Source organism: Xenia sp. Carnegie-2017, unplaced genomic scaffold (genome assembly GCF_021976095.1).
Source record: "Xenia sp. Carnegie-2017 unplaced genomic scaffold, XeniaSp_v1 HiC_scaffold_23, whole genome shotgun sequence".
Lineage (NCBI taxonomy): Eukaryota > Metazoa > Cnidaria > Anthozoa > Malacalcyonacea > Xeniidae > Xenia > Xenia sp. Carnegie-2017.
The window spans coordinates 18,589,879-18,614,909 of NW_025813486.1; the positions used below are offsets into that span (position 1 = coordinate 18,589,879).

Consider the following 25,031-nt stretch of genomic DNA (forward strand, 5'->3'; position numbering starts at 1 on the left):
TTTACACTTTTTAACAATTTATAGCAATGTTTAGAAAATCGTTTTGAGACAATTATTGATGTTATTGATGTTAATGAGTCATTTCGTTCGGAGAACCCGTGGAACATTACGTCAAAAAAAAAATAATCTTATTAAAATCAAATATCACCCACTACGACTTAACCAACCCGTCGTATTCAAAAAAGTCATCTTAACGACAATCTTCAACATCAAATTAATCAGTGAACATTGCTATAAATGTAATCATTTACTTGTTGATATAATCCTAGATATTTGTAGTATAAATAAACAATACTATAAGAACCATGTTTATATGAAAGGTGAGACTGGACTTGACGAGTCTTTGTCACTTACCAAACTACAGTTGGGATCCTACCAAAGACGAAATGTTTTTCGACACGTAAATGATTCATCATTTCCGACAAAAAAATATGAAAAGCTGATATTACATCACAGACTTGTCTTTAAACAGAAAATTATCAAATATTGCTACCCTACCCCTACAAAAATAAGTAAAACGTTTCGTTTAAACAAGCCTCAGGTTTCGTCTCTCCATTAATAAACAGACCTTAATTTGGAAATTGTAGATGTCAGTTAAGATAAAAAATGTTGTTGTAAGTAAAAGTAATCCAAACATTAACTGGTCATAAATTACATTATTTTTTATGATGTTTGCATAAAGTTCAGCTAAATGACTGGAACTTTTTATAGCAACAAGTGTTTAGCCATGTAATAATCTTTTAGCATTTTGTCGACAATTTATTTAGTGGATTAAGAAGGATATTAAATAAAGTATCAACCTCAAATCTACTGGAAATAATGTTTTCTTTTTTATTTTGTATTTATCAAATAAATATATTTTCAACATAAGCACCTCAAGATTTGCGATGTTCCTAGAAATTGCTTTAGTAGTAAAAATTGCTACTTAAAGTGCATAACATGAATAATATTGCAAGTCATCGTACATTTTTAGTTCGACATTATTTAGGTCCAGTGGTGGATCTATGGATGGTCAGGATACATTACAATTTATTTCCATTTTAAAATACTCTGGAGCGAATCCTATTGGGATTATTTCAGTCTTAAATATTCTTTAGAAACTTTTAATGTTGTTAAAAAAGTCTTTTGAATTTAAAATAAGCTTCTATCATTTATTTCAAACTACCCTCGATGCGACACGGTCTAGGTCTTAATCAATTTAATCTTTCCTAAACCAAGTTTCATGCTTCCAAAGTATTAGTATGCATTTATCAGGAACCGAGGGGGACTGTGCAGTTATATCCCCCCTCAAACAATTTTGCTTCCATTTTGAATTTTGTAAACAAATCTCAAACTAGCAAAGAACTTTCTAAGATTCAGTGGTCAATAACCATAGCACCTCCATTAAAGAATATGCTCCACAGTCGCTCTTTATTCGTTATATTATTTGTATTTTATATAATTTGAAGTTAAAATTCTATTTTAAGAGCAACAAGTTTTTAAACCCTTGTCTTCAATGTATTTTTACCCTGAAGAATCAAGCGATCAAACTAAACTATAAACGAACTAAAACAGCCACGAGCCTTAAAGTTTCGGCTTGGCTGGAATCTTCTCCAATTTTTCATACAAACGATCAATTTCATCATTAAAACTTTTCGCTAAAGTAAATCGTTTGGACTTAGTGTTGGAGTTAGTAATCCATTATCTGGAGTGAATAGTTGCGAATGAAGATGAATTCCTTTGACCTGAAATAATGACAGAAATAAGATAAGGTGAAATAAAACTACAGAAGAAAATTATCGAGTAAAACCTGTTCAAACGACGCCAACTTTGCTTCTTTTCCTCTGGAGATGATGTCATTCAGAATCATGACATTGACGGCATGAAGTTTGAAGTAATAGAACGTACAAGCGTCACAGTAGCATGGCCAAGTCAAACACTGAAGGCTATGCTTTGTTGAGAGTCGCCTGTTGCTAAAAAGCGAAGAGTAACAGCGAGGCGTTCTTCAGGACTCAAAGGCTCGCGGTACAAAGAATTCTTTTTCAAGTATGGCCCAACCAGACCAAGAAGTAAATCAAACCGCGAAGGGGTCATCCGCAAGTATTGATAAAATGATTCAGGATCATTTAACCGCATTTTTTGAATGAGCCGATGGTATTCCCCCAGTTGTTTTCGCCGCTTTAAAATATCTTTAATCCAAAACCTTTTTTTGTATTTATTCCTTCGTTTTCGTCTTTGGCGAAGCAAAACTAGAATTGCTAATTTTCGCTCCTCTTTCGACGCCATTTTGAATTGCAGCACGCATTAAATTCATGCACAACGCAAAACGCAGCACTGGAGATTAAAAATCCCCGTGCGTTTTTATCTATGGATGTACGCACGAAAAAAAACGCAACAGTGGAAAGCAGCCTTAAGGCTTGTTCCATTCTGCTCAAATTTACGCACGTTGTACCAGTGTACCAGATGATACTGAGGGCCAAAGTTTGTCGTTCTGGAAATCTTTGTTTGAACTGACTGCGGGTTTTTTGTAAGCTACCGGTTTCAAAAAACGTTTTCACAAGGAATGTGCCTTCTGCCATTCTTAATTGGAGCCACTGCGTTTGTAAAGCATACGATACAAGAAGAAGTTAAATTTGCATTAAGTCTGCAGTGATGATTAGCATTTAAAAGCCTTATGGGAGTAAATTTGAAAAAAAAATGGAATTCCCACTGGCGGAAAATTGTGATTTTTATGAACTAAATTTGTTAAGAAATACTTCTTCATTTTACAACTGAAAGATTCGTACAACATGTCTTTTGAAAGGTAAATAAATAGACTTAACAAAGGTGCAAAAACCAAACAACTTTTTCAAATATATTCTGTGTTATTGAACTCCAAATTTGAATTGGAATTTTTTGAAACACCCTGTACATAATGCTAAAATCTACAAAATATAAGTTCGCATCAATAAATTAACTATAAATTCAGCTGATTAAGTTATCATTTAAGACAACGTGGTTTTTAAGACAACCTTCCCTTAGAGTTTGAAGGACCAGGGTTTAACTGAGTGTCTCCAATATAAGGGCCTTGGCATTTCAATTGTCAGGGGGAACAAAATTTTAAAAACTATTCCCACAAAATTTAAAAATTCAGGCTTCAGTTCTGGCATTGAAGATGAAGAAGATCTTATCGTAATTTCTAGCATGAAATATTGAAAACGTATGTTGTCATACACGACAATTTACGCAAAACACATTTTTTAAGAATTTCAAATTTTAGAGTTATTGCTAACTGAATTTGGGATCAAGTTTAGAATTAAACTAGCAAGGATTTGACACGTTTCTCTAAACTTATAGCAACAATTAGAACAACATTTGGTTTCGATAATTAACAATCGTTAATATAGCCAATAAGGGGCTGTTTACATGATCCCGGCTAACCGGAATTCAGTGAGGCGTAAAATGATTTCGACGCATTAAAAAGAGTCGAAACTTCAAGAGTAAAAATTACAACTGTTTGTTAAGCGCCGCAAGTAATGCCTGTTGTAATTCTCAAATTACGCCAAATTTGTTGTTCGACTTTGAATGTTATGCGTAAAGTTATTAAATCAGAATATTGTGAAAGTGCTGAAGAACATTTATCTGATATTGAATGTTAAATCTTTTCCATTTGCCAAAATCATTTAACGCTTGGCTGAATCCCGGGTACCCGGGATCATGTAAACAGCCCCTAAATTTTCTCGTATTGTAACTGAACACCTGTATATATATACAAACTATGTACAAAGTGTATAACAATGTATAACTATGTATAACTATGTATATATATGTACAATTAACTGGCAACTTGTAAATATGTCATTCTTTCTGATAATGGTTTTTAAATAAAATCGAAACATTGCAGCGTAATTGTCTTGTTTTATAACTTTGTGGTTACATTATGAGTTACACTAGGTTACACTATTTGAGGTTACAAGATGCCCTTTTACAGAATATGCTTATTTTAAACTTTTTGGTTCCTATGAGTTTTATATGTGTCTTTCGACCACTTTATCATATATATAGTTGTCCAAACTCTTAGGCTCCATATTCAATTCAATTATGTATTAAGAGTTGGAGCAGCTAGGACCAACATATTTAATGTTCGTATTCGATAAAAAAGGCCCAAGTTTTAGCCACACTAACTTTTTCTTCCTCTCTTAGCTTATGGACTGATCTTTCGTGTTCACTATTCAATAAAAACACGATTCAATTAGCAAAATTTTACATTTTGCGGCAACTTATTAAAGTGCCATAGTCACGTTTGCTGCTGTGGAGGCTTATAAGATATAAAGATAAATTTAACAAAGATAAATTCAAAGCAAAGGTTTTAGTATTTCCTCTAACATGTATTTATTTTATTGTTTTTATTTTATATAATGCAAACTAAAGTTGTCAGTTGTCATTCGGGGAAGAAAAGAATACGAACTTGATTTATTTCTTCCATTATGATATTAAAGTGAAATGAATAAGGAGTGTTTCGAGGAGAACACAATGAAAACTAAGATGGAAACCATTTTGACGTAATTTATTATTATAGAATATAAGATTGCTAGTTGAATTTTCAGGCTTGCATTATCTAGTTCTTGTGGAAACGACCGCATGTAGTGCTCCTGTCGTTACAAATAATTTATGTATGTAAAAGTTTTATCGTGACTTGACATTCTTCACTTGCAGACTCTTTAAGTTTTATAAGATATGCTAATTTTAATGTCAAGGAAATGCTAAATACAAATGAGAAGACATGATTTCGGAGAGTTTAGATCAAATGGGTGAACTACAAATGTAAAAACAGCTGTCCATTTAATGAAATCCACTATTTTTAGTTAAAATTTTTTCTTGCTTGGTAGCAACAGTTGCTAGTAGCATAACTAATTATTTGCCAACCAGTAAGATTCGTTCAATTTCATTAACATCGTTCTATCTTAGATAGCACCTGCAGTGTTGACTGCGACTCTACGTTTGCTATGATAAGGAGCTTCACAAATTCTAGCATCATTTTTCTCAAGACTTTTTACAGTATATTGAAAAATTTCTGATTTGAACAAGTTCTTCATTCCCCTTGGCACAGGTACGTCTGATTTACACGAATTTTGCCATATATAAGTAGAGACGTTTGTTCAAAGAACAAATTTTTTTAAATGTTTGGTTTCTGATGTCTTGTAAAATGACTAACCAAGCGTTCAAAAATATACTGGCGATATTGCCAAATTGATTCTTGTTGCTCTTATGATAGCTACTAAGTTCGTCTATTCTCACAGGATAAGATTCATACCGTTTTAAATGTCATTATTCTAGAGAAAAACTGCTGTGATGTGAGTCATAACAGGTCCCTGTTAGTGTTATATATTTTCTATTAACCGAAACTTGTACTTAACCCTCTAAGGGCCATATGTAGTGAAATACATCATGATATAACTACTCTATGCGGTCTGCGTTAAAGAACTCGAGACTGACAAACTTTTAGGCGGACACACATAATGTGTGTAACATCGTGTTGTGACTCTTTTGGGGCCAGATGTTTTTTCAATTAACTTTCGTTTCGTGATTATTGTTCGCACAAGCAATGGCTACTAACAGGTTGAATTAATCGCCATGGCGTTTACTAAATGAAAAATGCAGACATGCGAACAAATAGAGAAAAGGGAAACTGTAAAGCAGCACGTTTGTTTTTATGTAAAGGAAGTTTCTTGTTTGGTCCATTTTTAACCTTTTACTTTGTTCCTTATTCGCTGATATATGTGCTTTAATTCCCCTAGTTATTACTGTATTGTAAGTCAACATTATTTAATCAATCTTAGCACAAATCTTCGAATAAAACACTTCAAGTTATTGTAACAAAGAATAAAAATGGCTGGCAAAAGTTTTAGCTAAGTAAAGGACCGATTACTTGAAGAAATTTCAGCCGGGGCTAAGTTTCAGCCCTGCCCTGTTATAATATCCTATCAAAATAGCGTACGTGATTACATGAGAACAATTCTATGTATTGTGCCAGATGCATCGCTAGATCCGTTACTTGTATCCATCACGTTGTAGTTAGGACGGATTGTAGCAAGTTCTTCTTTGAAGTCGATGACACTTTTTTCCCTAGGTTCCTTCTGGGTCAATTTCTCGCAAAACTGACTGCACAGCATGTTTAGGAACTTATGTGGGTACACTTGTGTTTAACTGAAGTTTATGCCAAACGGAACAATATCCTTTTAAGCAAACAAGTGCGTCAACGAACTCCCTAATTTATCTCTCAAGGTCATCATAGTTGTAATCAATAATTCGCGTTTTTCCCTCAAAACTGGCCATTAGCCTTTTAATTGTAGCAATGCTAAATGCTTAACCCTTTAAGTCCCAAGTTTATTTTAGAGAAAAAATGAAATAGCGGACAATAACAAAATAAAGTTGTAATAAAAGCCAACATTTACTAAACTACATACAAATCATATATCAATTTAAAGCTAATATAATGAAGAATTTAATTGTAGTGTTCAAAATAGGATAAAAATCGTTTCCATGGCGACACAAGGTGTCAATTGCCGAAGTGATAATATTTTCAAACTAAAACATTCAATCTAAAGATAAAGTTCTCGGAATATTCTTTAGATGTAATTGCTTACTACTGCTCACAAAAAAGCCTGTATTATAAGCTTTCAGATGATGTATAATTTTTCTTATTTAGACACTAGAAAGCTCAAATAATTGGAAAATTGCAATCGTACCGTGCCAGCAAATATAGCAATAAAATGAGAAATAATTTCAAAACTATCTATGAGCTTGAAAAAACTTATAGGTTGCACTAACTTAGGGTTTTATTTCATAAAACTTGTAATTGTTAATACCATGCTTATAGTTACCAACAATTCTGTCGGAAAAACTACTGCCTGGTGTGGAAAATTTTAGAGCTAGGTGCTACACATAGTCCCACGTCGCAGTCTTCACAGAAATAGGAAGTCCTTTTCGGTTTTTCTTTTGTGGAACATACTTTGCACCTTCTTTCCTTAGTCTTCCTTTGCTGTTGGATGGAATTATGCTTGGAAAATGTATATCCCGAAATCTAGCAGGCGATTCAATAGCTGGTCGAACAACATGTGTCCGAGAAGATAACTCCCCAATAAGAAGTTTGGAGATTTCTAGGCAGAAATTCTTTGAACTCCTCATGTTATGGTTTGATGACAGCCTTTCCAGGATGTGGCTGTTTACAATGCATCTGTGCAGTAGTTCAAAAAATATTCTTAGCCACCATTTCTTCCACCTACAGTTGATACCATAATATGATTTCATCTGGTCATTCCCGCCAACTCCACCCATTGTATGATACAATGATATTTGAACATCATCTGTATTGCCATCCTTCTTTCATCGCTTTATTGCAATTGTAGCAGTATCAGATGGTATTGCTTGAGATGAAACCATATTCAGAACACGGTTGTCCATCCATGTTACTGCAGTAATGGGTCCTTTGAATCGAAAGACAGATTGCCCTTCCGAAGACAATCCTTCTGGAAGAATAGTAGCAGGACCAACATCTTGGGTAAAAGCACCACGTCGTATTTCTCCCTCGTATTTATCGTTCGACCATTGAGTGTTTGAAAATTTGTATGCCAGTATTTTGCCAGACTGAGCGACCGTTTCCTCTTCCTCATCAGTTTCAATTAGGTCGACATCATGTACGTTGCTGAGGATTTCTACTTGTTCATCTTGCACAGAAGAAGACAGACCTTCAACCAGTGGCGGATACAGGCCAATCGTTTACCTCCCTCAAAGTAGCATTACTATGAGTGCTCGTTTTAGCGCCGCAGCGCTGTAACTTTTTTTGATCGTAAGAGCAGCGCGGTAACAGGGGGCGGCGCTTAAAAGAAGCAGTGGCAAAACAAGGATTTCGGATTAAAGAAGCACTTAATATAATCAATAATTCTGACTGTTTCGCTCAATATCAGAGCTCATCAGCATGCCTAGGCATGCTTCAAAAGCAGCCACATGGACAGTCAACTTGACTGCCATTTAGTTAAATGGTTGCGAAACTTTGCCTTAATGATGCTATTATTTTAAGTTTCTTGTTTTCATGTTTGATGTTTGATTGTTGTTAATAATGACTATACGAACTTTAATCTTGTGTTATCCATAGCAAATCTGTCGATAACTTCTGACGTTTCGGGCACAATTTCTTGATGAACTCTCATCATGGCCAAACCGTTTAGACGCTCTGAAACCATCGTACTTCGCTTATAATTTTCAGTTCGCGCAAAACTGAGAAAGAGCGTTCGCATTCGCAAGATGTGATAGTAAGGGTTCCAAGAATACGAAGAATAATTTTGATGTTTTCAAAGCCTTCAAATTTTAAAGCTTTTAAAGTTGCTGAAATTGAGTCTGGAATGGTTCCTTCGTAATCAACCCAATAAGTTTCCCAAAGCAAAATCTCTGAGTCCAAAGCCAATGGATTGGGTAGGTCATCGTGATAAAATTGGAAACAACTTTGAATTTTTCTTTCCAATTCATGCCATTGTTAAGAAGAGAAATCATTTTATATGGTACAATGCTAAGCCCATTGTACACATTAACGCTATCAGTATTGAAACGAGCTTTCAACGCAGAGTTTAGGTGGTCAACAAGTGGAATAGAAAAATTCTTTTATAGTACTCAGATGTAGTTTTATAGGGGACATTAGCTCGTGTTGTCTGTCTTCCCACTGTCCTTGGCTTTGCTTCATCAATATCTAATTCTCGAGCCAGTGCGAGACTCTTCATACCATGTATCGTGATACTTATCAATGGAATTCCTAACATTAACAACAAAAGTTTTCAACGATGTAATAAGATGTAAACCATCCATAATGTCAATACTCTTCCCTTGAAGAAGCTGAGTAACACCAATTGTAGAATCAAACACATTTCTACAAATAACCAGGGCAACAACAAAATCAAACTTTTCCAAAAGATCAAGAAGTTCAGAGGCATCCGAAGAAACATTGAGACTGTGATCTTTATCTACATTTTTCTTCATTTCTCTCAACGTTTTAAAACAGGAATAAGAAGCTGCTGGAAAGTATCTAAGCCGTCGATTCTCTCAACCCACCTAGTTCGACACACATCTATTAATTTCTTTTTCCTACCGGCTGATAAAGAACCATGAAGGTCAATATTCTTTTCTAAAGGTATTTGTCGTGTAGGGAAATATTAAAAAATCAGAAACTTTTTTAACTCTATTGAGCATCGATTTTACATCCATTATATTAATAGACTCACAAATCGCTAAATTTAATCTGTGGCTGTAGCAATGGGTAAAAAGAGCCTTATCATTCAAACGACGCAAATGAGCAGCCATCCCATTAATATGACCAGCAACAGCACCTGCCCCATCATATCCCTGTCCTCTACAATCAGCAATAGAAAGACCAAGGTTGCCTAAAGCATCAAGAACAACCTTAGCAAGCTGCTCACCTTTTAAGCCCCATTTACAAGGAAGAAATCCAACAAACTCCTCCCTAATATCCATATTTTGGTCGATAAAACGCAAAACAAGAGACATCTGTTCAGTATTTGAGATGTCTCGAGCCTCATCAGCAATTACAGAGTAGAACCTGCTTGCTTTTAAGTCAGAAATGATTTTATCTGTTATTACTTCACCACAGCATTTAATAAGCTTGTTCTGGGAAGTTTTAGAAATATACGTCTGATTCCTACCACATGAATTCAGATGGTCCTCTAACACCTTGTCCCCAGCACGCACTCTAAAATTAAGAAGTTCAACAAAATTCCCAACACCACCTGCAGAAAAATTACCAGTTTCAGGATGATAGTGCCCATCATCACGATGACCTCTAAAGGCTAAGCCCAAACGACCACATGTTAAGACCGTATCGGTAATTGAACTTAATTTAGCCCGTTACCTTCAACTTCTTTCTTAACCTTAGAATCAATAATAACATTAATGCCTTTTGTTTTACCAGACATGTTAGATTTGAAGGCAGAATAAACTGGAAAAGTAGAAGCATGCAAACCATTCAAACCATGAAAACTCATTTTGCCATCACTCTCTTTGCCATCATGACGTTTTAGCATTTTGGATGCATCTGTCCAACGACGAAGTGGCTGAGAGAATAGGTTGGAAATTTTTGAGGCCTTATCTTTAAAATTATCACCAAAAAGGACACATGGCAAACAAAAACCCCCATCCAAGGATGGAGAATAACATAACCATTCATACCTTTCTAACCAATCATAACGAAAAGATCTTCCATTCGTTTTTGGGAATTCAAAATTTTCATCTGGTCTATAAACATTTACTATGAGATTGTAAATTTCCCCATCGCTCATGCCTTTTCTTTTTTCTCTGAAAGTTGCAACATCAAAATTAAGGGGAATATGACAGTCAACAAGAGAAGAAGCCTCACTAAATGACACTATTTTATCAGAAGGGGGTTTTTTGTAGCAAGTTGCATCAAGAGAAGAAGACTTGTCAATAGATAAGGTGCTAAGGCTAGACTTATCAGTTTTAAAATTACTGTTAGAAGGTTTATCAATGCAAGACAGCTGGAAGAATCGCTTAATATCTTGGTGTTCTTGTAGAGAAGAGTTGTCAGGATGCTTGCGCTTTTTGTTACACACTTTATGTTTTTCATTTTTTGTTGAGCAAAGAAGAGGAACATAATGGTTTGGCAAAAGCTCGCCAGACTTAACCTTGCCTTCATAGCAGAATAATATGTGAACAGCAACATCCTTCACAATTGCTTCATTTGCCAAGCGAGGGTTTACATGTCTATTAAAAAGTAATTTGGGTCTTATGTCCCCACAATCTGGATAATAAGTAAATATTTCATTACCAATAACTGATGATAAGCCCAGAATACACAAGAAAGGTGACCAGGTACCATCATAACAATTTAAAATAGCTTCTTGCTTAATTAAATCCTCATTCTTTAAGCCGGAATCTAAACATGAGGCCGATACTGATAATGGCAAAAGATTAACAAGACTAAGGTCATGGTGCTCAGTCACTGCCAAAGAAAATGCAGGATGTTTATTGTAAAATCACAATGAAGGTATAGCTCAAGGGAAGTCAGTATTCTTAAAATACTTACTAAGCTGTTGTCTCCTACAAGCAGCAAAGATACTGAGCTGTAAAGACAATTCCCTGATGCTTGAGATCTACAAGGTTCAAAATAATCCCTCTTTAGTTTAAATTTCTTTTGTGTTGTACTAAACAGCGTAACTTTAAATATTAAACATCCAATAATGTTATATTACGTATTTAAAAACAGCTAAGCACATGTAACATTGCCATATAAAGTTATTCATTCAGATTCTTAATTTTCCTTACATAAATAGTATACCAGTATTTCAGTTAAATTTATAAGTTATTATTCGCTTATTTAATTATTCGAATAAAATACAAACTTCGATTGGTAAACGAAGGATTTCTGCACTGGCAAGTAATGCAAAATATAAGAATTACAAAACATCAGATATTGACAAGCTTATTAAAAATTCAGATAAAGCAGTAGAATAAAAGCTAAATTGAACAGCCATATAAACACATCGTTACCTGATTGCAGTGTAGATCTTTCCCTGCGATTTCATACTGCTTAGAATATATGTCTCAGCGACAATATGCCGGTACAGTGAATTGCCCAGTTTTGATCGAAGCAAGTAAGATGAACATCTTGGCTTTGAATTCAACTGCCCGCGTAGCTCGTTGTACAGAAGCAACAGAGCTTCTTTGTTGTTGCTGTTCATTGCCTCTTGGGCTTCTAGAAAACAATCTCTATCCATTTTCAGAAGAAATTGCGTGCGGTAAATGTTAACGATACTAGTATCTCGAAAGTCGAAAGTCGAAAATAGTGAGGTACGCTTGCTGTACTTGAGGGAGTTGATAAAATGCACCAATAAAATGCACTGTTAGAATAAACATGGAACATCGTAACCAATCATAGACATTATTCCAAACAAAGTTCAAGGTCAAAAACCAGCTAGTGCCTCAAAATATTCTCCTTATGCCTCAAAATTTTCCTTGGTACCTCAAAATTTCCTCAAGTCCCTCAGAAACCCATGGTAACTGCAAGTTTTAGCCAATCAAAATGCTCATTCAAGCTTGGGTACCTCAGTAGCCGCTGACAAGTACCTCAAAAAAATCGCTTTGCTTCAAAAAGCAAACTATAAAAACTGGAATCAGATTTGAGTATTTTGCGATCAGATACTGAACGCTGATCGCAAATAGTAACTTAACTCAGTTAACTGGACTAAAACCTATGATCTCAATTATTACGTAATTCTTTGAAAATTTTATGTACCTCGCGTGAGGGTCTTGAGGTACCCTAGATCCGCCACTGCCTTCAACATCAGGTTTCGAAAAGGCAGAAAGCTCGCAATCAATATCTGAGCACACTCCATCATACGAAATACCATAATCTTACTCTAGGACGTCTACAACTTCGTTCAATTTCATGCTGTTGGGTTTATCCGCCATTGTTTATGTCTTGCCAAAACAAAATTTAAAGGGCAAGATTAAAAACTTCACAAAAAATCGCTCAAAACTGTTTGGTAGACAAACTATGTATCAAAATGCTCGCAAACACCTCCTTAATCGAATGGTGTACTTTAAAGCGCATGTCCGGCTTTTGTTTATGAGTTAGCTGGGCAAAAGAAGCGCTGGCACGTGGTGTCCGATATATCGGACACTGGGACTTAAAGGGTTAACATACTGTAGTTCATGAAGTTTTCTTAAAAACATACGAATTTCTTCATACTTAAATCCTTTATAGAAATTAAAGAAGATAAGTCTTTCTAGGGAAAATTCTTCGTGCAACTAGTCTGAATCAGTGAACTCAATAACAAATTGGTAAAAATGAAATAAAAGAATTCTGAATCCAGAATCGAATTGTTTGACGCCATTATAAAATTGATATTTTGGCAGCATATTGTATATTGTCCCGTATATTTCACTTCCGCCGTAGAGTTTTGTTTATTGCCGTGGAGTTTTGTTTATTGCCGTGGAGTTTTATTTATTGAAGTGGAGTTTTGTTTATTGACGTGAAGTTTTGTTTATTGCCGTGGAGTTTTGTTTATTGCCGTGAAGTTTTGTTTATTGCAGTGGAGTTTTTTTCATTGCCGTGAAGTTTTGTTTACTGCCGTGGAGTTTTGTTTATTGCCGTGGAGTTTTGTTTATTGCCGTGGAGTTTTATTTATTGAAGTGGAGTTTTGTTTATTGACGTGAAGTTTTGTTTATTGCAGTGGAGTTTTGTTTATTGCCGTGGAGTTTTGCTTATTGCCGTAGAGTTTTGTTTATTGCCGTGGAGTTTTGTTTATTGCCGGAGTTTGTTTATTGCCGTAGAGTTTTGTTTACTGCCGTGGAGTTTTGTTTATTGCCGCGAAGTTTTGTTTATTGCCGCGAAGTTTTGTTTATTGCCGTGAAGTTTGTTTACTGCCGTGAAGTTTTGTTTACTGCCGTGAGTTTGTTTATTGCCGGAGTTTTGTTTACTGCCGTGGAGTTTTGTTTATTGCCGCGGAGTTTTGTTTATTGCCGTGGAGTTTTGTTTACTGCCGTGAAGTTTTGTTTATTGCCGGGAAGTTTTGTTTACTGCCATGGAGTTTTGTTTATTGCCGCGAAGTTTTGTTTATTGCCGTGGAGTTTTGTTTGTTGCAGTGGAGTTTGTTTACTGCCGTGGAGTTTTGTTTATTGCCGTGGAGTTTGTTTATTGCCGGAGTTTTGTTTATTGCCGTGAAGTTTTGTTTATTGCCGTGGAGTTTGTTTACTGCCGTGGAGTTTTGTTTATTGCCGTGGAGTTTTGTTTATTGCCGTGGAGTTTTGTTTATTGCCGTGAAGTTTTGTTTATTGCCGTGGAGTTTTGTTTACTGCCGTGGAGTTTTGTTTACTGCCGTAGAGTTTTGTTTATTGCCGTGGAGTTTTGTTTATTGCCGCGGAGTTTTATTTATTGCCGTGGAGTTTTGTTTATTGCCGTGGAGTTTTGTTTACTGCCGTGAAGTTTGTTTATTGCCGTGAAGTTTTGTTTACTGCCGTGGAGTTTTGTTTATTGCCGCGAAGTTTTGTTTATTGCCGTGGAGTTTTGTTTGTTGCAGTGGAGTTTTGTCTACTGCCGTGGAGTTTGTTTATTGCCGTGGAGTTTGTTTATTGCCGTGGAGTTTTGTTTATTGCCGTGAAGTTTTGTTTATTGCCGTGGAGTTTGTTTACTGCCGTGGAGTTTTGTTTATTGCCGTGGAGTTTTGTTTATTGCCGTGGAGTTTTGTTTATTGCCGTGAAGTTTTGTTTATTGCCGTGGAGTTTTGTTTACTGCCGTGGAGTTTTGTTTATTGCCGCGAAGTTTTGTTTATTGCCGTGGAGTTTTGTTTATTGCCGCGAAGTTTTGTTTACTGCCGTGAAGTTTTGTTTATTGCAGTGGAGTTTTGTTTATTGCCGTGGAGTTTTGTTTACTGTCGTGAAGTTTTGTTTACTGCCGTGAAGTTTTGTTTATTGCCGTGGAGTTTTGTTTATTGCCGTGGAGTTTGTTATTGCCGTGGAGTTTTGTTTGTTGCCGCGAAGTTTTGTTTATTGCCGTGGAGTTTTGTTTACTGCCGTGGAGTTTTGTTTATTGCCGTGGAATTTTGCTTATTGCCGTGGAGTTTTGTTTATTGCCGTGGAGTTCTGTTTATTGCCGTGGAGTTTTGTTTATTGCCGTGACACTTGTGGGCCAACATAATATTCAGTACACCCAGACAAAACAGTTTTATAAATCAATATTTTGTTTGACATTCGAAGTCTGCAATGGCTTCATTTTGATAATTCTTCGTGAATGATACATTCTGGATCGGATCGATATCAACAAATGTTTTTGTGGATAATGAATAATGATTAGCAAACCGCTCGTTAGGAAAATAAAAACTTTGTACAATAGACAGAGAACATTCTCCTTCGGTTAAACACGGATAACGGGATAAGATCAAAATCTCGACAAATCATTGTCTATTCGAATATTTCATTGAAATCATTGCCTTAACATGACTAGAAAAATAAGATTACATGAGAATGATGACATGGCTATCATAGATAATGTCCTACGATTGTCTGCTTTAATTTCTATCCAATATTTTACTCAATGATTTTACTCGGTGAAAAATCCTGGATACAGACACTTGCATCAGATTTGCAAATTTGTCTATACTTTTTATCATTAGGGGAAGTACCCGAATGATACGAATTTACGTAACCACGTCTATTATTATGAGAAGGTTGAAACAGGCTGATACGAGATCAAAAAGAAAACAAAAAATAAATGGCTATAAGTATTAGTAGTCGAGAGGGAATTGAAAACTTTTTCCAAATTCCAATGCAAAAAATGCTGTCAGAAAACGTGCAAAAAGGATAGCGCGCAAATAAATCTTTGCAACATAAAATAGCAAACAATTTGTGGTTGAACTTGAAATCAACTTTTAAACTTTTCCATGATCCATTAAAACCTTCAAAATAATACAGTTAATTAAAGGGCATTTGATTAATATTCGTTGATGAAGTGTATTAACGAGGTGATAATTGTCAGTAAATAAATGATTTTGTTGAAACTCATTCTTCTGCGGTGAATTAAATTTTCGAAAAACTTTCTTTCCCTGTGCATCAATCATCTTTCATTTAGAGATATTCCCGCACTGAGATATCGACGTGATGCACATTAGTTTTTCTGCAACAGTTTATTATTATGCAATAATAATTCAAAAATGTCTCTATCCTTTATCACAGAACGATCATGAAATATTTGCATATGAAATATTTGAAATATTTTGTTTGTTTTGTAGTAAGGCATGCTGACTTATCTCCACTGAATTCGAAATCATAATACCGCCACGTAATGAAAGGTCACTGAGCCAAATTATTTAGCACAGCTTTGACTAACAAGATTTTTGTAACGAGATCTGTGAAATATAAGACAAAAAATAAATGGTTATATGTAATAGCAGTCGAGAGCGAATTGAAAACTTATTCAAGAATTTCTCTACCAAAGAACGATCATGAATGTAAAAGATTTTGTTTGTTTTGTAGTATGGCATTGTTGAGTTATCTCCCACTGATTTTTGACATTAGCATAATAATTTACGTCTACTGCCACGTAGAAAAACACTGTTCATTACTGAGCATTCCTTTAAGTAACAAGATTTTTGTAACGAGATCTGTGAAATATAAAGTTTAATAAAGGTACGTTACAAGTTAAAATATATTTTGATGAATTTCTTAAATGCGTAGTTTCTATTCTCTCTCTTTAAAACCGATTAAAGAATATAATCATACAACGTTTAATTGTTGAGTCTTGATGTTAGATTGTCCAAGTTATAATTCAAAATACAAATGTTATGTTATGTCATCAAGTAAATTTTTTTGCCTTCAGAAAAATAATGAAAAAGTACCTTTTTTACACTTTAACAATTTATAGCAATGTTTAGTCAATGTTTTAAAATGCATATGTTATTTGTTAAAGAGTCATTTCTTCTTAAAGCCGTTGACATTAATTCAAAAAATAATCTTATTCAAACAAATATCACCCACTACGTTCCGTCGTATTGAAAGTCCTTAACGACAATCTTCAACATCAAATTAATCAGTGAACATTGCTATAAATGTAATCATTTACTTGTTGATATAATTCTAGATATTTGTAGTAAAATAAACAATACTATAAGAACCATGTTTGTATGAAAGGTGAGACAGAACTTGACGAGGCCTTTGTCACTTACCAAACAACAGTTGGGATCCTACAAAGACGAAATGTTTTCGACATTAAATCATTCTTCATTTCCGACAAAAAATATGAAAAGCTGATATTACATCACAGACTTGTCTTTAAAAGAAAATTATCAAATATTGCTACCCACTTCTACAAAATAAATAAAACGTTTGTTTAAACAAGCCTTCAGTTTCGTCTCCATTAATAAACAGACCTTAATTTAGAAATTGTACATGTCAGTTAAGATAAAAAATGTTGTTGTAAGTAAAAGTAATCCAAACATTAACTGGTCATAAATTACATTATTTTTTATGAAGTTTGCATAAAGTTCAGCTAAATGACTGGAACTTTTTATAAGAACAAGTGTTTAGCCATGTAATAATCTTTTAGCATTTTGTAGACAATTTATTTAGTGGATTAAGAAGGATATTAAATAAAGTATCAATCTCAAATCTACTGGAAATAATGTTTTCTTTTTTATTTTGTATTTATCAAATAAATATATTTTCAACATAAGCACCTCAAGATTTGCAATGTTCCTAGAAATTGCTTTATAGTAAAATTGCTACTTAAAGTGCATAACAATGAATAATATTGCAAGTCATGTACATTTTAGTTCGACAATATTTAGGTCCAGTGCGATCTATGGATGGTCAGGATACATTACAATCTATTTTCATTTTAAAATACTCTGGAGCGAATCCTATTGATTATTTCAGTCTTAAATATTCTATAAACTTTTAATGGTTAAAAAGTTTTGAATTAAAATAAGCTTCTATCATTTGTTTAAACTACCCTCTATGGACACGGTCTAGGTCTTAATCAATTTAATCTTTCCTAAACCTAGTTCCATGCTTCCAAAGTATCACTATGCATTCATCAGGGACCGAGGCGGACTGGTGCAGTTATATCCCTCCCCCAAATAATTTTGCTTCCATTTTAAATTTTGTAGCCAAATCACTTACTAGCAAACAACTTTCTATGATTCAGTGGTCAATAACCATACCACCTCCATTAAAGAATTGCTCCACAGTCGCTCTTTATTCGTTATATTATTTGAATTTTATATAATTTGACGTTAAAATTCTATTTTAAAAGCAACAAGTTTTTAAACCCTTGTCTTCAAAAAATTTTTACCCTGAAGAATTAAGCGATCAAACAAAACTATAAACGAGCTAAAACAGCCATGAGCCTTAAAGTTTCGGCTTAGCTGGAATCGTCTCCAATTTCTCATACAAACGATCAATTTCATCATTAAATCTTTTCGCTAAAGTAAATCGTTTGGACTAAAGAGTTGGAGTTAGTAATCCATTATCTGGAGTGAATAATTGCGAATGAAGATGAATTCCTTTGACCTGAAATAATGACAGAAATAAGATGAGGTGAAATAAAACTACAGAAGAAAATTATCGAGTAAAAACCTGTTCAAACGACGCCAACTTTGCTTCCTTTCCTCTGGAGATGATGTCATTCAGAATCATGTCATTGACGGCCTGAAGTTTGAAGTAATAGAAAGTACAAGCGTTTAAATGCAATAAAAACATGTGGAATTTCTATGTTAATGTAGTACCGTATCCTGACATAATTCCTCAAAACATTTGTTTATGTTATTTTCTTTGGCCCATTTTGTAAGAATTTCTTCATCAGGAACAATGATTCCAACAAGAAATGACTAAATATTCGAAAGATTACATTATGCTTCATTCCAAACAAGAAATCATAAATTCATTCTTATTTTTATCAAAAAAATCAAAGCCAAACATTTTAAGCGAATAAATATTCCAAATAAATGCAAGTACATTTTTATCAATTTTACTGAACGTTTCCTGACTGGCAAATCAAGAGCAATTTTTATTTCAAATCTAACCCATAAGAAAGTTAGTGAATTGAGACGAATTTTGATCTCAGCAGTAAGCAAAAGATATCGTAATTTTTATAGCAAATCCAAATCTCAAAATTAAGAATCAAATCAAAATTTCAAGCAAAAGTTCACAGCTATGTTGAACAACTCGCCCCAGTACCTTAAGACTAGAACCGTGTACAAAAGCTTGAGCGACGAAAGGACATTTGATGTAAACATTTTCAATTTTATGAGGAGAAATATATTCGCCCTAAAAGACACAATCACAAATAAGATATATAAAAAACAACAAAATATATAATGGTTGCTATGATTTATGTTTTATAAACCTGCGACAACTTGAAAATACATTTTTTTCTACCAATAATTTTAAGCGTTCCATTCTATAAAACAAAAACAGAAACATGAGCACCTCACCACATACTTAATCATTAAGTAAAAGATAATGTACACTATATTTACATGAAAGTAGGATAATACAAAAAAAATTGTTCATGATGACAAAATATTTTTTCTATGGTTTCCTTCTTAGAGTAATAAAATTAATATTAATATATTATAATAAATTATAATAAATTTCTTTCGAAGGAACTTGCTTCGTATTTGGTGTAAAAATTCTTGAAGTCAAATGTCTGTTTTTTAGTTATCATCTTCCTGAATTCGCTTACAGATAATGTCTTAGCAAAAATTAACAACCAGTTAACGTCATTTTTCCCACATTAATTTCGATAACAACAAAAAAACATTATTTTACATCCTTTGCTACTATGTAACTTCAACTGACCTGTTTCCATTCTCCTACATCACCTGTATGCAACCAGCCATCATCATCTAACATTTCAGATGTTTTGTCAGGATTTTTAAGATATCCCTTGAAGACATTTGGACCATAGACACATATCTTAAAAACAAAAATCATTCTTTCAATGCACAATCGTAACATAACATTAGCAAAGTAGAAAATAAAAAACAAGATTCGTTACTTCGCCTTGATTGTTTGAAGTAAAATAGTTCATTTCTGGTACATCAACAAGTTTCACATAGTTACAGGCACTAGGTGATCCAACGTGACCTATAGGTACATACATGGATAAAATATAGTCACCTGTTGGTATAGACAAGTATAAGATAGGGTCACTTATAAGTATACAGATGGATAAAATATGTTGAAAAATTCTTAGTGAGTTATTCACTCTATATTATGTAAAATACTTAGGAAAACATTGTACCATTATTAATTAGAAATGATTACAAAAACCTGGGCATGACTATAATAATAGCGCTATCAACTGCAGGGCCTGGTACCTACGTCGCTAATATGAATGGGGTTTATAGGTAATTGTGACAATCTAACACTAGAGATGAACATTAAGTGTTCGCTTTTTATCTCATTTTCTAGGATGTTATAGTTCATTCTACATAAATAGAAGATGACAAAACACTTCAAATGAACTATTCAGACCCAGGCCCCAGGCAACCTCACTTAGGTCTTAATGTCTTAATATTGACTTTCTCAACGTTTACAATATTACATTTTAAATGAAGTACCGCAGAAGTGTTCATACGGAAATACGTAGTACCTGGTGAAAGATCTAGTTTATTAGTCAGAGAAACAAGTGCTGTAGACTCAGTCTGACCATAACCTTCAAAAATCTTAATACAAATAGAAATAAGATGTAACCATGGTAACACAGTTGAAACGTGATGTCATAAATAAATACGAACCAAACATCCAAGAACGACTCTTAAAAACTCTAAAACTTTACCATCAATAGGAGCAGCACCTGTGAGAATGACATTTACATTTCCACCTAAAATTGCCTGTAAAGAAGGTTGTCAGTTAGTTTCAATACCAGTCCCCCGAAAGAATGACGGCGAGCGCCCGGTGCAGCGAAATGTAATTTACAATTCATTGGCCAAGTGAGAGTAAAACAATTAGCAGGAAATATAAGGAAAATCACTGATCTCAATATCATTGAAACATGATAAAAGCTTTTTTAATGAAACGAATGAAGTGTTTTACGAGTATAAAAATGTTGACGTAACGAGGCCTCATCGGTGACGTAACGGGCTCTTACCTGTGACGAAGGAAGCCGCCAACAGTGAAGTAAATGGCCCTCACGGGTGACGTAACAGGTAGTCACTTGTGACGTAACAGATAGTCACCGGTGACGTAACAGCCTGTCAGTTATATCCTACCTGAATTTTATGAAAAACTATTTTCTCCCACAAAGTATTTTTTGAAATTTGACCTCTACAGTGAAAATAAATATATTTAGACTTTCATAATGCTCTTAAAGCTATTTCATTCACTATTGAATACTTTTTCAAGTCCGCTCTCTTCGACTCAAAAGCCTTGTAAAACAGCCATTTTTTTTAAGCCACTGCTACTTTCAATATTTGATATAACCTGCAGAAATAAAATCACAGACAAATGAGCACAACAAATCTTTCACACGAATAAACAACGATTGTCTACATTGAATAACCTTATCGTAAAGACGGTTTAACAAACGAGGAACTGAAGCGAAGAATGTCGGCCTAAAAAATTAATCACACATCATATTGTATGATTTACAGTGATCAACAACAAGTGAATGAATTTCAAGAGAATTACCTCAATAACTGGATGTCATCCAAAAGAAGTTTCACATCACCACGAAAGAACCCAGCTCGACCTCCAGCACAGCAAATAATCATCTACAAATGACGATGGCGTAGTACAAAAATCTGTAGCTTAAAAGAACAACTTAAACCAGGAAGTAAAATATTTTTCAGTTACCATAACAAGTTTCTCGTACATGTGAGGAAGCGGAAGATAGGATATATGAACAAAGCTTGAATCCACTGGGTAGCCATTCTAAAGACAAAGTATGTAGAATTTGAAACTAAAGAACAAAGCAAAGATACTATATTCATTTTACTAAACCTTCTCAAAATGTATAAAAGTTGCAGCGAGGCAGGATATCATGTTCTTGTTGCTCAACATCACTCCCTTTGGTTGTCCTAAAAATAAACGTCATAACCAAAGTTCAATATACGTACCACTGGTGAAACTACACAAGAGAATTACCTGGGGGTACGACTCCTAAAATCAGGGGCGGATCAAAGATTCGCGACAACCCTCTACACCCCTTCCCCCCAACTAACATATTTAGAAAAATACTAAAAAATGTAATTATTTACAAAAATGCTAATATTTACATACAATGTTTCAGCAAAAGCGCTTTAAACGAAATTTATTTTCTACAATGATTTCCTTGCAATGACGAATCGTTACGAACATGTTGTTTCATCAAATGAAGGCTTTATTTCCTTAGAAAAAATGACTTTGCTTTTTGCAGGTGCTCTCATAGCCGTGTAGCTCCTGGCGATAGCAAATTAATGCCTAATTTCATCCGCCCCAAGGTAAAACTACACATAAATCTTACCCGTGGTACCACTTGTGAAACAAATTGTGTAAACATCGTCAGGTTTAGCACGCTGAAATAATTACTCCCTACTTTCATCTGCCCCAAGGTAAAACTACACATAAATCTTACCTGTGGTACCACTTGTGAAACAAATTGTGTAAACATCGTCAGGTTTAGCAAGCTGAAATAATTAATCCCTACTTTCATCCGCCCCAAGGTAAAACTACACATAAATTTTACCTGTGGTACCACTTGTGAAACAAATTGTGTAAACATCGTCAGGTTTAGCAGGCTGAAATAATTACTCCCTACTTTCATCTGTCCCAAGGTAAAACTACACATAAATCTTACCCGTGGTACCACTTGTGAAACAAATTGTGTAAACATCGTCAGGTTTAGCAGGCTGAAATAATTACTCCCTACTTTCATCTGCCCCAAGGTAAAACTACACATAAATCTTACCCATGGTACCACTTGTGAAACAAATTGTGTAAACATCGTCAGGTTTAGCAGGCTGAAATAATTACTCCCTACTTTCATCCGTCCCAAGGAAAACTACACATAAATCTTACCGGTGGTACCACTTGTGAAACAAATTGTGTAAACATCGTCAGGTTTAGCAGGCTGAAATAATTACTCCCTACTTTCATCTGTCCCAAGGTAAAACTACACATAAATCTTACCTGCGGTACCACTTGTGAAACAAATTGTGTAAACATCGTCAGGTTTAGCAGGCTGAAATAAATCACAACAAAATCCCATTATTTTGAACAAATACATAATTTTTAAAACAAAGAAGAAAAAATCCTCAAGAAAAAGATAACATACAGACATTTTCCAAGGATTCCAGTGTCCCATCAACTAAAAAATAAGAAATGAACACAAATCATCAAGAATGACAAATTCTTGTACTTAATTAACCAAATCGAACAAAGAATTCTCACCATAACATCTTCAAATGACTTTACAGTTATTCCAAGTTTTTAAAGCTCGTCCTTTGTCACATCCCCAATTTTTATAATATGCTTGAGTTTAGGACATTGATGAGCTGACTCCAATAATATTGGCAGCTTGTTCTCATCACACATAACTAATGATAACTCAGCTGAATATAATTTGAAATCAAGTGTCATCGACAGATGTTTCTTAATCACCATAGTAACTTCAACATTCTTAGTAAACATACCATGGTTAATGATGTAGATACATGCTTCAACACCTAAACTCTCATACAGTGGAACAGATACAAAGGAAAACATAACACAGGCTCTGTCCATTAACATCCACTAAAAATAAAATAAAACATTACAGATCAAAATATGACCAATCTAAGTAAAAAATCATAATGTGTGAAACCTCCAATTTGTTTACAGCATAAATGCCAAATGTGATTTCAGTTGATGGTTTATAGCCAAGTTCCATTATCCCAGATCCTAGAGCAAGTGCTTTTTGATGCACCTAAAATTTGGTCAAACTATAACTCATAAGGACTTCAGGCACTATAGATATAGTTTGTAGTAAATATGAGAATTACCTCATTGTGTGTTAACCATGAATATTTCCATTAACTATCGTACCAAGATATGGCTGGTCACCTGTAGAGTGAATTTATAAACGAATACTTCATCAAATAACTTACAAAAATAAACAAACACAAAAATTTTTTTAACCAGAAATTTGAGTTCCTTTCTCATATGCTTCATAAACAGTAGTAATTCCTTGATATGACACCACCAACTCTTCTGAAAACAGAGATCTTTTTGCACCAGGATATTCCTATTCAAATAGAGAAAATACATTTAACAATAAAATATTTATTACATTTGCTAATGGAAGGTATTGTACACTGCGTTGCTAGGGGTGGGAAAGTGAAAATAGTTTTATTTCACATGTGTAATAAACACATGAGGTGAGTCCATCCTGATGAATGTCCCTGGATTCATTTATCATAGAATGTTAAATGGGGAGGGGGGGGATTCATTTGTTTATGTTAAAAGGAAATGACATCACATATTGTGTAACTCTCAACTAGATTATTAATCATGTCACCAATGTACTTATGTTTTTTGTTTCGCCTTGTAAAAGAGCACATGTTATGGTAAAATATATTCTCAATCATTATGGGTTGAGCCTGGGCCACACTATCGTCTATATTGACGAAAACGAAACGAAAATTCGTCTACGAAATGCATGCCAGACACGACGAAAAATTACAAGCATGTTTGCAAAGAAAACTTTTTGGGCAATAAGAGCTGGCGTTTTGACGGATTAGAAAAATGGCGATCTCTAAAGAAAAGATTTCTTCTTAACAAAGTTACTGCTTTTCAAATACCAATAAAAGTGTCGCTACCATTTCCAATTCGGCTCGTCAGTGGCAGCAACACCACTAGCTCTTCTAAGATCGTACTGCCTTTTGTATTGCATGAATGAATCACGCAGATTTGACCACTTTTTCATGATAGTGTCAACTGTAAAATGTTTAAAAAATAATGGAAATGCATGATTTGATCTAAAATGTGTCGGCGGACTATCAATAATACTCACTATCCCACGTCAAGTCAGTAATTTTATTAAATTCATCCAAAACATCTTGCCAGTGATTTCTTTTCTTGTTCCTCGAGTCCTTACAATCCGGGTGAATTTTATCATACAAAATTGGTTTTTCTCGCATCAGATTTGTCAAAACCTCTTGCCACTCCGCCATGTTTGAGTACAAAGTCTGATATTACTAACCAAAAGTATGCGTTTTCTTTGACGAAAAAGGTCAAAACTTCAACTCTTCTCATAAGTACGAAAACGAAATTTTCGTTGCGTTTTCGTACAAAGTTTTCGTTGCGGCAGTTTTCGTTCTAATTTTTGTCGATATGGACGATAGTGTGGCCTAGGCTTAATTCAGTTCTAACATGATGAATAATGATTAGCAAACCGCTCATCAGGAAAATGGAAACTTTGTTCAATAGAAAGAGTACTAAACATTCACCCACCGAGGAAACGAAAGCGATATATGGTTAAACGTTTAATGAACAATATACAAAAGTAAAATATATGTCTGTCTACATCAATAAAT

The 25,031-nt window shown here is 34.4% G+C and overlaps 3 protein-coding genes, 1 long non-coding RNA gene and 1 pseudogene across 5 annotated transcripts in view; 2 read left to right on the top strand and 3 right to left on the bottom strand.

Annotated features, from left to right (window-relative positions):
- Positions 1-24,874, bottom strand: part of LOC124447746 (long-chain-fatty-acid--CoA ligase 5-like) — a 62,572-nt gene extending 37,698 nt beyond the window's left edge. Inside the window, exons 1-3 of the mRNA XM_046998749.1 lie at positions 24,509-24,874; positions 24,297-24,432; positions 23,635-23,740 (exon numbers count right to left, since the gene is read on the bottom strand). Of these exons, the coding sequence (XP_046854705.1) occupies positions 23,635-23,740; positions 24,297-24,317 (127 nt within the window). The 5' untranslated portion in view covers positions 24,318-24,432; positions 24,509-24,874. The remainder of the gene's footprint in view (positions 1-23,634; positions 23,741-24,296; positions 24,433-24,508) is intronic.
- Positions 1-25,031, top strand: part of LOC124447733 — a 117,574-nt gene that overhangs the window by 31,806 nt on the left and 60,737 nt on the right. The gene's annotated exons all lie outside the window — the stretch shown is intronic.
- On the bottom strand, positions 1,384-21,947 carry LOC124447755 (annotated as a pseudogene).
- On the bottom strand, positions 10,656-11,998 carry LOC124447765. Its single transcript, XR_006948816.1, has 3 exons — positions 11,530-11,998; positions 11,066-11,132; positions 10,656-10,981 (listed from the first exon to the last, which is right to left on the bottom strand). It is a non-coding gene; the product is annotated as an uncharacterized LOC124447765 (long non-coding RNA).
- The window catches only part of LOC124449606, an 85,025-nt gene continuing 75,827 nt past the window's right edge, over positions 15,834-25,031 (top strand). Inside the window, exon 1 of the mRNA XM_047000543.1 lies at positions 15,834-16,164. The gene's annotated coding sequence lies outside the window, so the exon portion shown is untranslated. The remainder of the gene's footprint in view (positions 16,165-25,031) is intronic.